This window comes from Microtus oregoni, unplaced genomic scaffold, assembly GCF_018167655.1.
Source record: "Microtus oregoni isolate MIOR12 unplaced genomic scaffold, Mior012 000192F_ref0000130, whole genome shotgun sequence".
NCBI classification, from domain to species: domain Eukaryota; kingdom Metazoa; phylum Chordata; class Mammalia; order Rodentia; family Cricetidae; genus Microtus; species Microtus oregoni.
Window position 1 is genome coordinate 69,260 of NW_024544851.1, and position 13,876 is coordinate 83,135.

The 13,876-nt window shown below is 38.6% G+C and overlaps 1 protein-coding gene across 3 annotated transcripts; it reads right to left on the reverse strand.

Annotated features, from left to right (window-relative positions):
* Positions 1-801: 801 nt before the first annotated feature.
* On the reverse strand, positions 802-12,024 carry LOC121445446 (protein-L-isoaspartate O-methyltransferase domain-containing protein 2-like). Of its 3 annotated transcripts, none has more exons than XM_041647597.1 (6): positions 11,718-12,024; positions 10,101-10,203; positions 8,630-8,746; positions 8,372-8,424; positions 4,147-4,191; positions 802-1,175 (listed from the first exon to the last, which is right to left on the reverse strand). In XM_041647597.1, exons 1-6 carry the CDS (start codon positions 12,022-12,024, stop codon positions 802-804), a joined length of 999 nt encoding a protein of 332 aa, XP_041503531.1. The 3 variants fall into 3 exon arrangements, with proteins under 3 accessions (XP_041503531.1, XP_041503530.1, XP_041503532.1); XM_041647596.1 differs by having other exon boundaries at positions 4,147-4,270; positions 8,370-8,424; XM_041647598.1 differs by having other exon boundaries at positions 1,055-1,175; positions 4,147-4,274; positions 8,370-8,424.
* Between the last annotated feature and the right edge of the window lie 1,852 nt (positions 12,025-13,876).

Below are 13,876 nucleotides of genomic sequence, written 5' to 3' on the forward strand. Positions count from 1 at the left end.
TGTCTGTAACACCCTGCAGTCTCTCTACTTGCTCTGAAAATTCCCATTTAAATACCTTAGAAACCTGTTCTGGTCTTTGCAATTCAGTGACTAGTTTATCACTCACACATTTTTTTTAAGTAAGAAAAACTTGTTTTCTTTTTAGACTATCCTGTAAGAGATTACTTGATGGTGGTTCCTATCAAGTAACAGAGGGCATGAGGGAGAGAGGGTCAACTACTTAGAAGCCTTTGGAAATTTCAGAAAGACGTCTGGCAGTTTTATATTTTATTCCTCTTCCTCCTGCATCTCATTTTCTTTTCCTTTTAAAAATTTCAAGTTGATATTTCACATAAGATTTGATTAAAATAAGAGAGGCTTTCCAACATTTCCCAACCTAGAAAACAACAAAAGTCAGATGAACTCAGTGCCAGCAATAGAATCACGACATAAATTCAAGCTGAATAGTGGTATGTCACACCCAAAGATGCCCTCACACCTTTCCAAACATGCCCCTTGCTTCACACAGGATCCAATACAATTCAGTTCCAGCCTCAATGTATAAGTTTGCCTGCATGAGGAGCAGATATCATGCAGGTCCCAGTGAGTTCAAATTACAGCAAAACCAACAAGATGCACACCCCACCCCACCCCCGCCACTGAGGAAAATAATTCAATGAAGTTTCTTGTTGGATTGTGCTTAAATAAATCACACCATTGCATGAAAGTTTTAGAGGATAGTCAGGAACCAATGAAGGGAAAAGACACGTGTACTTGGCCAGCGGTTTGTTCTGGGTATCCTGGTCCCACTCTCCCACAAGCTCACTTTTCCCTGTAATACAGCAGGTAGTACTTCAGGGGGTCGGGCAATGGGAGGCGCAATACCCTCTGGCGAAGGAAGTTTACTGGTGGCTCAGTCTTGGCCTCCCGTAAGGTCCTCTCTGCCACTTCCCGCCGATCCTCCTCTGCATCCTCACAGCTGGTGTCATCAGAGGGTTTGGAAATTCGACTGGCAAAGACTTCTTTGTCCAAAAAGACAATGGTCTCCATTCGCCCACGACGAAGTCGCCTTCTTTTAAACATAGGTGTGCTCTTCAGTCCACCTCCTCTGGTGGCTTCCTGGCGCATAGCCCTCTTGATGCTGCCACAGATAGCAAGTCTGGCCAGGTCCTGCAGGCTGCGCACAGCCAGTGGTGCTGTGGACAGGGGTAGAGCCTATGGGCATGGGCAAGGTCAACCCCACACCTAACTTGCTGGAAGAACTTCAAAGAAGGGGAACATTCTAACAAAATAGGAACTAGTGGTCTACTCTGCATGTGTGTTTCTTAGACATATCCACATATACTAATTCTAACAAAATAGGAACTAGTGGTCTACTCTGCACCATGCGTGTTTCTCAAGGACATATCCACATATACTAATTCTTAACTCTGAAAAGGAAAGAAATACTGTCTAGCCATACATCAGTCAACAGCAGAATTTGGAACCTTAGGGTTTGTTCTTGCAGACTAGTTTATAACTCAATTTACTCTGCTCAATGACATGATAACATCTACTCAACAATACAGTAATCTATATTTCGAACATCCTTTTATCTATTTTAATAGTTTCATAGTAATTTATATATTATTTTTCTGCTAAAGTAGACAAATGAAAATCTAAAACCATTTTAAGGAAAAACAAAATTTCCAAATCACACCAAAGGGAAAAAAAATGGAAACCAAACACAACTTTAAGCTAACAATAAACACATAGCAGTAATAAGGGTTTTTCTCAAAGTAAAAGGAATTAGAGACCAAGGGTTTAAATACATTAAACAGAAAATCTAAAACCCTTTTTCCCTCCAGTGCACATAACCTTCTCCAAACAAGATGCCACCCTATAGAGAGGACTCTCGTGTTATCTGCAGCATTTGCTATCTAAATCATAAACCCTGCCTAAAGACCACCAGTATCCTCTGCCCTGCAGAAATGCAAGTCTGCAGACCAGGTTCTAACAGCAAACAATACCTCCTCCCTCTTTCAGAGGTACCAACCTTTCTCTCTTTTCCTCTGTCCCTGAGAACATGGGGCTGTGCTCTCTCTCTTTGGGATGGTTCTGCAGTATCTTTCCCGCATCCCCCAATGTAGTTCAACAAATGACCTGTGGTATATCCTGCTCTCACTAACTCAATTCAAGAAAGACTAGTTCTAGAACCTCTGCAATTCAGCTGTTTCCCTGAGATGCTAAAAACAGTCCCTCACTGGCTACTGGGCTCCCAAGCACCAACTCTGGCCTACTGAGCTTTCTCTAAGGACTACCAGGAATAGCTGGTTCAGTTCATATCCCTTCTCTATGATTTCTCTTCCTTGGGCCTTATGATACCCCCAAAGGCTCCAGTATCCACTCCACTTCTCTCTCAGTATGATCCTTGGTTTTATATCTATTCTATGACTTTAAGTAATACAGACCATTTCCCTAAGCTGAAATTTCGTCCCAGTCAAGACAATCCTACCCCACACTTAGCATAGACAATAATATCAATACCTTGGGCTCTCCTGTTGCTCCTCAGAAAGGTCATGTATCCCTAAACCCTTCCTGCTGAGGCTAGTGTAGTCTCAATCTTTGTCTCTTGCCTGATGGGGAAAACCCCAACTTCCTGCCTGATGTCTGCCTCCAACCTGAATACAGGCCACTTAGGAGGATGCTCCAGGCAGTGCATGTCCAAGTTGTTCAGCATCATTGTGGGCTGGCTTTGCTATACGGTTTCTCTTACTTCCTTGGTCTCATAAAAATCAGTGATCTAGGAAAATCTGGGAAGACAGAAACTGCAAATACCCTACCCAGCTTTGGTTAATGCTAACCAAATCACATGAATGTTTATCACTAAACATTCACAGTGAGCATTTGAGAAGGCAACACATATCCAGGCTTGACAAGTCCTCATACAGAAACACTCATTTCTAACCAGATCTTCAAAGTCTTCCAAATGCTCTCATGAGTCCTTGTCTTCCACCAAATCCAGCCACTATGCCAGAAGATCATAGGCCACATTTGTTGAAAGAATAAAATTTCAGAGCACCAGTCTGACAAATTCACCCTCCAAATGATGGCATTGCAGCATCTTCAATAACATCTGAGGCTCTCCACAGCCATACAATGAACTAAAACCCAAACTACACATAAGTCAAGTTTTTCCAACACATCCCACGACAACACCACAGAGTGTATGTCTCTATTGCCTTGGTTTTCCTGGTTCTCTTTTTACTCCTCCTCTCTTAAGGGAATTCCTTCTCACCCTCAAAATCAAGCACAACATAACAACATCTTGTACATGCCTTCCCTAGTCTTTATAAACTCCTTGGTATGTTTCACTGTTAATTGTAAACTGAATTTCATATGACACACAAAGTAGGACAATTTGTTAAATGACTATTACAAATTGAAATGTTTTGTAAAAAATTCACCAAAATGTATTTGTTTTCAATCTATAATAATTCACATTTCTATTATATTTTTCTCCCTCTCTTTCTTGCATACACACACACACACACACACACACACACACACACACACACATTTTCTAAATGTTTTAAGTGATCAGAAAGCATGATGAATAGTCTTCACTTGGAAATCCTAGATCTTCAAAACTTTGAAATCCTATTTCTGTGAGAACTGTTTAAAATATAAAACATCAGGATGAATATCACCCTATTTAAGCTCCATGCTGAGTCTACATCTTAGAAATAAAAACACAAAGGTTTAGAGCATATGAGGCTACCCCAAATTTCCTAGTCGCACAGTAGAACAGGCTCCTCATCCATATTGCTTACAGCAGCATGAGACAGGTACTGTGAGAAAGAGAAAACTGTGTGCAGGTGCCACTACACATTCCCAGCAGGCAAAGCAAACTGCCTGAGCTTCCCACATGGCAAAATTAGCTCTTCTGTGAATCTGCTACTTTCAAATGCATGATCAGTAACAACATTGTATAGATTTAAAAGAAGACTAAAATCATCTAAGATGGGTTAAATAGAGAGACTTTTTAAATGCCTAAAGTATCTTGTATAATTTGTGGGCTGAAATAAGGGAGGTTAACACTCTTTAATATCAAAGGGATTTTTTTTGTACTTTTTTTCTATTCTGATTTTAACCAGACATAAAAGACAGGTAGATGCTTATACTCACGTAGCTGAACAAGTCTGGGTTGTCCTGACTCCGAACGGCAGGGTTGGACCAGAGGGGCGAAGGAAACAGCCAGAATCTTTTTTGTTTCCCAAGCAGAGGGGCCTGTGCGTGTTATCTTGGTCAACTATCTCAAAGACAAAACAAGAATATCCAAAGGATTTGGCTACTAGACAACTTACATTTAAGTATAATCGTTTCAATATATGAAATCTAAATATGAAATAGCCTGTCTATATAACACCTAATGTGATGTGAATTACAACTAACAGCAATATATTATTATGCAATGCTTAGCATGAACATACTCAAACTCCTTAACCTACCTTCTGTTTACAAGAAATACAAATGATAAGCAAGTTAAAGGGCTAGAAGAGAATGAGATAAGGAAGAAAAATTCTTACCAAACAATTTTCTAGGGTTCTTCAAAAGAGTGATTGGGGATAAGTTGGGAAGGGTCTGTCCTCAGTAAAAATAATCAAAGATGCACAATAGCCACAATATTTCAACCATAAAAAACCCTGAATTCTGTGCTGATATGGGATGTCCTTATGTGTATGTGTTGCTTTTACTGGATAATGAATAAAGCTGTTTTGACCAATGGCTTAGCAGAGTAAAGCCAGGCAGGATATCCAAACAGAGATATAGAAAGACAGTAGGCAGAGTCAAGGAGACACCATATAGGAGACAGACGCAAGAACCTTTCGGGTAGGCTACAGCCTCGTGGTAATATATAGATGAATAGGAATGGGTTAATTTAAGATGTAAGAGCTAGCTAGGAATACACCTAAGCTACTGGCCAAAGAGTGTAATAATTAATATAGTTTCTGTGTGATTATAAATGTACAAACTCTGCTTTCAGTGTGCTGCTTTCAGGAATATAGCTACAATGGCATCTGAGGCACAAAACATCTAAGGTGCAAGCCATCTGCACCTGTAACAGGAAGGGAGCAGGAGAGGCCAGACACTACCACCATGTTGATGTGACTTTATTCAACATAAATGTGTCATTTTGGATATCTAAGCAATTGTCCTTACTCTCACTAACTGCACTTCAGAGGTGCAGTGGGATATGTTATCGGATACACAGCAATGTAGATCATTAAAACACTTTATATTATACAATTAGTACCTAAGAATCCAATTTAACAACAAAGTCGCATTTGTTTAACATGACTAGGACAGTCTGTAAGTAGCCAAGTAAGTCATAGAACTTATAAGTTTATATGCTTATCTTTTCTAAAAACATCTAACTCAGAAAATCATCCACAATTAAGACTCTTTAAAAGGATTAAGCAGCACAATATATAGAAAAAATATCTAAAGATTAATCATATTCAGGGATAACAGCAGAAACATTCTTTCAGAAAATTTTGAAGATTAAAAAAACGTGTATGTGTGTGTGCAAAGGTCTGTGCATGAGTGCCAGTGCTCTCAGAGTCCAGTACAGAACATCAGAATCCCTAAAACTGGAGTTACAGATCTTCATGAGCTCAGTTCCTTTGTAAGAACAGTATGTTCTGGGAGGGGGGAGGAGTGGGAGGCTGGAAGGAGGCGGAAAAAAAAAAGAATAAAAAACCAATATATATTGTATATATGTTTTTCTTACAATATATTGTAAATATATACATATTATTTACAATAAAAAATCAAATAAAAAAAGAACAGTATGTTCTTAACCGTTGGGCCATCTCTTCATCACCTAGAATCTTTTTTTGTTTTGTTTGTTTGTTTAAGAAGAGGGTTTTTGTTTTTGTTTTTGTTTTTTTGTATTGCCCCGGCTATCCTGGAACTCGCTCTGTAGACCAGGCTGGCCTCCAACTCAGAGTTCCACCTGATAAAAGGCATGCACCACCACCATCCAACTACCCAGAAACTTTCTTTTTAAAGGATAGTTTCTAGCTAGAATGAACATCAAACATTTAAGCATAGTACATAAATGACATGTAAGACCTTAAATAAAACTATAAGCCTGTATTTCATAATCTAGATGAACAGATGGAGATAGTATGAGGATGCCCATCCTTTTCAAATTAACTAGAGCTAAAATGATCTCAATCAAAATTAGTAATACTAAAAGACAAACAAAGCCTTATTAGTCACCTCCCTTTGATAAAAAAAAAGGGCAAATTACTTAGAAAATTAATAAGCAAACATTAAGAACCAAAATTTATCCTATATGTCTTACATAATGTATACTTCAGGGGGACCAAATCAGTAATAAGCAGTTTTCTCTTTATCAAAGTTAACCAGCACCTAAATACAGAAAAAAATGAAGGAATTTAAATGTATTATTCTATAGTTCTCAATGAAACAATGGATCAGGCTACTATCATTTTACAAGGATGAGTAAACAGAGAAGCTGCTTGTACCTACATACTTAAGTAGAACTTATCCTCGAGATCCAAGGTTTTTAACATACAAGCAATTATATACTAAAAATATTCAGAAATAATTGTCTACTTCTGAACATGTACTGACTTTCTGCTTGTCATTATTCCGGCAACACAATAACTATTTATATAGTACTGATTGGTGTGGGAGAATTGTCTGTATTCTGTCAATCATGTTATAAGTAAACGTTGATTGGCCAGGCAGGAAATACAGGCGGGAAAACCAGACAGGGAGAAGAAATGATGTAATGAGAACAGGAGAATTCTGGGAAGGAGGAAATTGATTCCTTCCACTCCTGCCTAGACCACCGAAGCAGCAGGATGTAATCTGCCCCACTGTAAAAAGGTATTGAGCCACATGGCTAACATAGATCAGAAAAATGGGTTAATCAAGATGTGAGAGTAAGCCAGTAAGAGGTTAGAGCTAATGGGCCAATCAGCTTATAATTTATGGAGACCTATGTGTGATTTTCTTTGGGGCTAAACAGTTGTGGGGTACTGGGCAAGACAAAAACCCCAACAAACAAGCAGACTGGCCCTCCATGTTACAACTGATACTCTATCAGACATTACAAGTAATCTAGAGGAATTCTGAAGCACACAGGAGGATGTGTGTAGTCCATATGCCACTATCACATGACATGATTTTATAAAAGGATCTGAGGCATCTCCATATTTTGTCATCATGAGTGGAAGAAAGTGATCTCAGAAAGAATCCTTTGTATACTGAGAGCAAATGTCTATTTTTAATACATGGATTATATTCTTTTGTTCTCCTCCATCAAAATATGACAAAGGTAAACTCTACCAAGCCTCTAGATATAATTACCAATAGGTAGAAAATACAAAGGACAGAAGAACATGCATCTATGGACTGAAAAGTCCAGAGTGTAGGAAAACACTACGAGACCAATAACCTACTCTCCTGAATAAATCAGTTGTAAAGAAAATATGAATAAGAAAACCAAAAGATTAAAAAATAAGAAGGAAAACTGAGCTAGGAAAATAGCTCAGTTGGTAAAGTGTTTGACATGCAAACAGGAGAACCAGAGTTCCAACCCTCAGCACTCAATTAAACATTAAGGCAGATGGTGTGATTCACCTGTAATCCCAACAGCCGGAAGGTGGAGACAAGGAATCCACAGAGCAAGCTGGCTAGCTAGATTAGGCAAACTGGTAAACTCTGGTTTCAAGTGAGAAATCCTGCCTCCATACATAAGGTGGAAAGCAATCAAAGAAAATACCAGATGTCAATTCTCTGGCCTCCACATGCACATGACATACATACCTGCACACTGGAAGATATACGTGGCCACACACTTGTGAATACCCATACATAAACACACACACCTAAGACATGCATCAACCAAATGCAACTTTTAAATACCAAAATGATATAGATTCAAATTTAGATGACTTAAAATTACATTCATGACCTCTTTTAAGTAAAGCATTGTAAGTTACAAGACAATCTATACAAGAAAATTTTGGAAAAGGAAAAAATGTGTAAAATACTTTCCATCAAGTATTGAGCAAGTAGACCATTATAAGACAACAAAAACAACAAAGGGAGCTAGGATGAAGATGAAGAGAAGGAAGAAGAGGAGGGAAGGAAGAAAATTAGTGGTGAGAAGGAAAAAAGAACAAAAAGAACAAATCTAAGAGAAAAAGGAGGTAAGGGAAGGTACAGACATAGCACCTAGGGTTTGGAAGACCTAGGCATATCCATCCTGCCCTCGGTTAATAAAACGGCAGAAGCTATTGCAAAAGTAGTACAGATAAACTGACTGTGAAGGAGAGTATACACAACATCAGCTGTGTAGAGAACCTGACCTTCTCTTCCAAGGGCATGACAAGGATCCCTCCAACTTTAAGAAGATTCTTCATGGGGGCTGGAGAGATGGTTCAGAGGTTAAGAGCATTGCCTGCTCTTCCAAAGGTCCTGAGTTCAATTCCCAGCAACCACATGGTGGCTCACAACCATCTGTAACGAGGTCTAGTGCCCTCTTCTGGCCTGCAAGCATACACACAGACAGAATATTGTATACATAATAAATAAATAAATATTTTTAAAAAAAAGAAGATTCTTCATGTACTCTTCGTGTTCTTTCTGCACACCTGCTCCACAACACACACGATCATACTGACAACAATCTGGAGCAATCTCTAGGCAATTGCCAGTTACAAACAAAGGTTCACAGAAGTCAAATCTGCGAAGAAAGAAGTTTTCTGTAACTATATGTGTCATTGCAACAAGTGCATAAAACAAACTTGTGCTTACCATAGGTTATGTTTTAATTATAAAATCACAGACAAGGAAACACTTTCTGGATCCAGGAGCTAGAAGCTGTATTACTATATAAATAGATCCTTAGAAATTACAAACAAAATAAAATGAAAGTGAATGTTCCAACATGATCTAAATATAAAGCAACAGCAGCCATCAGTTTTCACTGTTTTTACAATGTGCAACACCACATTCAGTTGCATGACAAGCAGATTTTGATTATTTCAGTGTGTGTGTGTGCATGCATGTACCGCATGCATGCATGAAAACTTCAGAGGACAACTTGTAGAAGTCAGTTCTCCTTTCACCAGGTGGTTCCCAGAGATCAAATTCAAATCATCACTCTGGGCAGCAAGTTCCTTTACCTACCCTGAGCCATTCTGCCAATCCCAACAGGAAGTTTTAAAGAGCACTTTCTCTTTTTGGACAGGCACTCTCTACTGTCTAGCCTAGAAACTGACATGTAGACCAACTTGCTCAAACTCACAAAGATCTGCTTGCCTCTGTCCACAACTACCAGCAAAAAAAAAAAAAGCACTTTTTATTCTCTGAAACTCCCATTCTTTAAGAAGTTTAGTGCATGTTTTAAACACCAAGAGCTACTTACATAAACTGTTCAAAGACAAACGTAACTATTCTATTGTAGAAACCATTAGGTGATAAAAGTTTTCTATACTGGAATATGAAAACTGAATAAAGTTTTTGTTCTCTTCTCTTACTATACTGATGAAAAGTTAATGTAAGTGTCATAAGTTATAAAACACAAAGCTGGCTGGAAAATGGTGGCCCACACCTTTAATTCCAGCACTTGGGAGGCAGAGGCAGGAGGATTTCTGTAAATCCGAAGCCAGCCTGGTCTGATTTCCAGTGTAGTCAGAGCTGTAAAACAGAAAAACCATGTCTCAAAAAATAAAAAAACAAACAAACAAAAAGCTGCCCAGGTGTGGTGGTGCATGCCTTTAATCCCAGAACTCAAGAGACAGAGGCAGGTGGGTTTATATAAATTTAAGGCCAGCCTGGTCTACATAGTGAGTTCCAAGATAGCCAGGGCTATGTGAGGGTACTTTTTCTCAAAAAACAAAGAAATAAAATAAAATAAAAACCATAAAGCCCTTAAGACTAGAGAATATTAAAATAGTACAGTAACTAGGGTAGATACACATATAACCGGGGATCATCTCATCATACTTTGTTTATTGATCAATGCATATTAAACAGGCTTTTTCTATCTATCATTAATGCCCTTAGTTGAACCAATGGGTTGCATCTGACCATACTTGTCAAAACTATCACTTGTTCTGATGAAGACATTCAGTTTCTGCTTGGCATACTCAGTCACATCTGAATGAAGCTCCACCCCATGGTTCACACCAAAAGGACCTGAAAATATTGAGAATAACAAAGCTCTTAGAATAGGAAAAGAACCCTTGTTCATTTGTTTTTCTGTACTTTACTAATTACAACACAGATAATTATGTAATGTATAATTACAGAAATTCATGAGGTTTTAAGGTCTCAGCACATTTGTGGCTCTAAATCACTCAGGGAGTCTTTCTATTCATTAACACAGTATTTGTTTTGATGCCTGGACTTTTCAAACATCAAAAGAACAATTTTTTAAAAATTGCAAATTGAAAAAAAAGCAAGAGAAAAAGAAATTTTTCTGAAAAATTTAAGAAAAAATCTATATTTACAAATAAAACTTATATTAGGCTTTCTCTATATCTCACAGCACCTTCATTATCACTACTGGCGGTATCGAGTGGCAGTGTCTCCAGACTTACTCTCTTCACAGGCATTACGGCTCACTCTGTGTGTGTGTGCGTGTGTGTGTGTGTGTGTGCACGCACACACATACGAGTATCCATAGCACAGAGATCAACATTAGGTATCTCCACTCCCAAAGTTACTGTTTGAGACAGATTCCCACTCAGCTTAACTGGCTGGCCAAGAAGCCCCTAGAGCCTATCTCTGTTTTGCAGCACTGAGATTACAGGCACACACTGTTGCACTTGGCTTTTTATGTGTTCTGGGGATTTAAACTCAAGTGTTCATGGTTGTACAGCATCTCCTAAGTTCCCAGGATCTTTTCATTAGCATTTCTAATCTAGGTGGCTTTATTATCTATTCCCCCCAACAAAAACCACTACCTTAGTCAAGGTAAAACTTTTCAGGTAAAATCAAGCAAGTCAGAGGAATGATAAATAATCTGGGCCTGTGTACTTTTCTTAAAGCATGGAAACCACGTCTCAATCAAAGACAAATTAAGATTAAAAATCATTTCAATTGAGAAGAAAAACAAGCAACATCTAAAATCTTTGCCCCAATATACATTTTACACAAGGCAGGAATTCAATAGCTCTTTGGTTGGTAATCCTGATAATAATATCAGAAATGGCCATATTCATACATACATTCTACAACTTGTAGAGAATACAGCCTAAATGACTCCAAACATGATAACCTAAGAAATCCCTTCCATCTCTGAAAATGCCTTAAAAATACATAAACTTATTACTCCTTTAGTAGCAAACAACAAAACAGAAACAGCTACAATGAACTTCAACTACCAAAGGATTTTAATGACAGTGGAAAAAAGAGCAAAAGAATGATTAAATTAAATTAAGAAATCACATAAAGTCAAGATTTATACACTTTTGCTGTTTTCCATCATTCATAGCAGAATGCAGCAGCACAGGTAAGAGGAGACAAAGAAATGGAAATCCCCCACTTACAACTCATCAATCATCCACCACCTGTAGCTAAGCTTCAGGCAACTGATAGGAGGTTCATGGTCTTCACCAGGGGATGCAACCAACCCACTACATTTTCTATCTCAAACGATAGACATTGTTCTAACGCAGAGAGGACTCAAGCTCCGTATCCACACTCACCTAGAATGAGGCCCACCATGGAGCTGAGGTAGCCAGTACCACTGCCCAAATTGAGAAATGAGAGCCCAGGCTGCAGATCCAGAGCCTCCATCACCTCTGAGTAGATGCAAGGGGCTGAGAGATGAATGTTTCCATGCTTCCATGCCAAGTCTTTGTACGCATTTTCTTTAAATTCTTCAAGGTAATAATCTGCTCGATCGATAGCTCGGAAAGCCTGCTCTACTAAGTCCGTCCGGATGTACTGGGCTTCCTTCAGATTGTCCATGAGCTCATCGTTGTCCTCACCAGCACTCACAGCACCGCCCATGTTCAAGATTACAATCAAGCAAGACTACAATTAAAACATTAATAACTATTTACATCAAAGTCAAGAGCAAAACAATAAAACCTCTAAACACATGTTATTTTCACGAATATAATAATAAATAAGAATGTAATAAAGACAGAAGTATCTTTTGTCAATAACTGCTTCACCCTCCAAGGATGCTGGTATTGGGAGCAGGGATTACAGGGCCAAAGGAATGGTTCAGTGGGTAAAGTACTTGACACAGAACCAATAACATTATTGCATTCCCCAGAACCTACATAAAGATGAGAGGAAAGAATCCAACACCACTGGGTTGTCCTCTGATCTCCTCATCCACACAATGGCATGTGTGAGCCCACACACACCATAATTTTTTTAATTAGGAAAAAAAAAATCCTAGTACCACTAGAAAGTTAAGTCAACAGCAAATAAGCCATTTGATGTTTGACTGACTCAATTTTTTTTAAAAAAATTACATTTATTATTTGGAGGATATGTATAGTAGTCTATTGCACCACAAAACACAAGTGGAGGTCAGAGAACAATTTGCAGGAGTGATCTCTAGGGATCCTACGGTACCTTTACCCTTTGAGCCATCCTGAAATCCAAATTTAATGGTATCCCAATGTTAACTAGGGCATTACATCTCAACGTACACACAAACTCATCCACAACAAGCAATCCATCCAACCTGACTTGGTTACTCTGATGTTTAAACTGTAGGTAAAAATATCCACAAAACTTTCTTCCCAAATAGAACACACTGTGACAAATACCTAATTGTAACAAACATAAAATCAGTTTCAAGGCTAACGTTTAGCAGAGAAGTTGTCCCTGCCAGCACTGTGTGTCCTACATCCCTAACACAACTTCCCCTTGCCTCTAAGAAATATACCTCTTATCTTTTCCCACAGTGTCTTGCTGAAGAAAGCATTCCTTTTAGGTCCAATTACTAATATACAATATGCCCTGGTAAGTACACAGAGAATATTTTTTACCCTGAAGAAGTCTTTTTCTTCATAGAAAAATAATATCCTCCCCAGTTTTATACTGACCTTGGGTGGCTTTTCCAAACTAATGACTTTATTTCTTACAAGGTGGTGATGCTGGTATAAACTGCTGAAGACTATGGAGTCACAGGAAGATCTGTAGACTTTCTGAATCAAAACAGCCTCCTGTTCAGGAGTTCAAGGTCATCTTTAGTGAGTTCCAGGCCAGCATGGACTACATAAGAACCTGTCTCAGACCAGGTGGTGGCACATGCCTTTAGTCACATCACTCAAGAGGCAGAGACAGGAGGAGCTCTGTGAGTTTGAGGCCAGTCTAGTCTACAGAGTGAGTTCCAGGACAACCAAGGCTACACAGAGAAGCCCTGTCTAGAAAAATAAAAAGGAAAATAAAAAAAAGAAGAACCTCAATAACGACAAAACTACCATGGTTCCCCTCCCCTCTCAGTCTTCTTTCTGGAACACTAGAGACAACCACTATACACATCCATGTGCACAAATGGTAACAGCGCTGCCTGGAAAACTAAGCCTAGAAATGAAGATACCACTCTGACATCTTAAGACAGGTGAAAAACTATGTCTTGATACATATTTGTTTCTATTTTATGACAAAATAGTCCATCTTCATAATCAAGACAAATAATATTTTTCAACTCATGATTCAACTATTGAAATTTCATCTACTTCTAAAGTAGATTCGGAGCTCTTTCCCCCAGCTGTAACTAGTCCTTAATGCTAATACGGCTGGGCTTAATCTTGGATAAGTCACTTAGTCCTACTGCTACACTATCAATCTAACAGGGTCACCTTAAAATTGGGACACTAGTTGAAAATAGAGTAACGTA

Excerpts from the sequence above, each read along its gene's own strand:
- LOC121445446 (XM_041647596.1), bottom strand. The coding sequence starts at position 12,024 with ATGGGCGGTGCTGTGAGTGCTGGTGAGGACAACGATGAGCTCATGGAC. Across the intron at positions 8,747-10,100 it reads ACAAGTGATAGTTTTGACAA|ATTTGACTTCTGTGAACCTT; the intron begins GTATGGTCAGAT and ends CTTTCTTCGCAG. Across the intron at positions 4,271-8,369 it reads TCATGCCCTTGGAAGAGAAG|TTGACCAAGATAACACGCAC; the intron begins GTCAGGTTCTCT and ends TCTTTGAGATAG.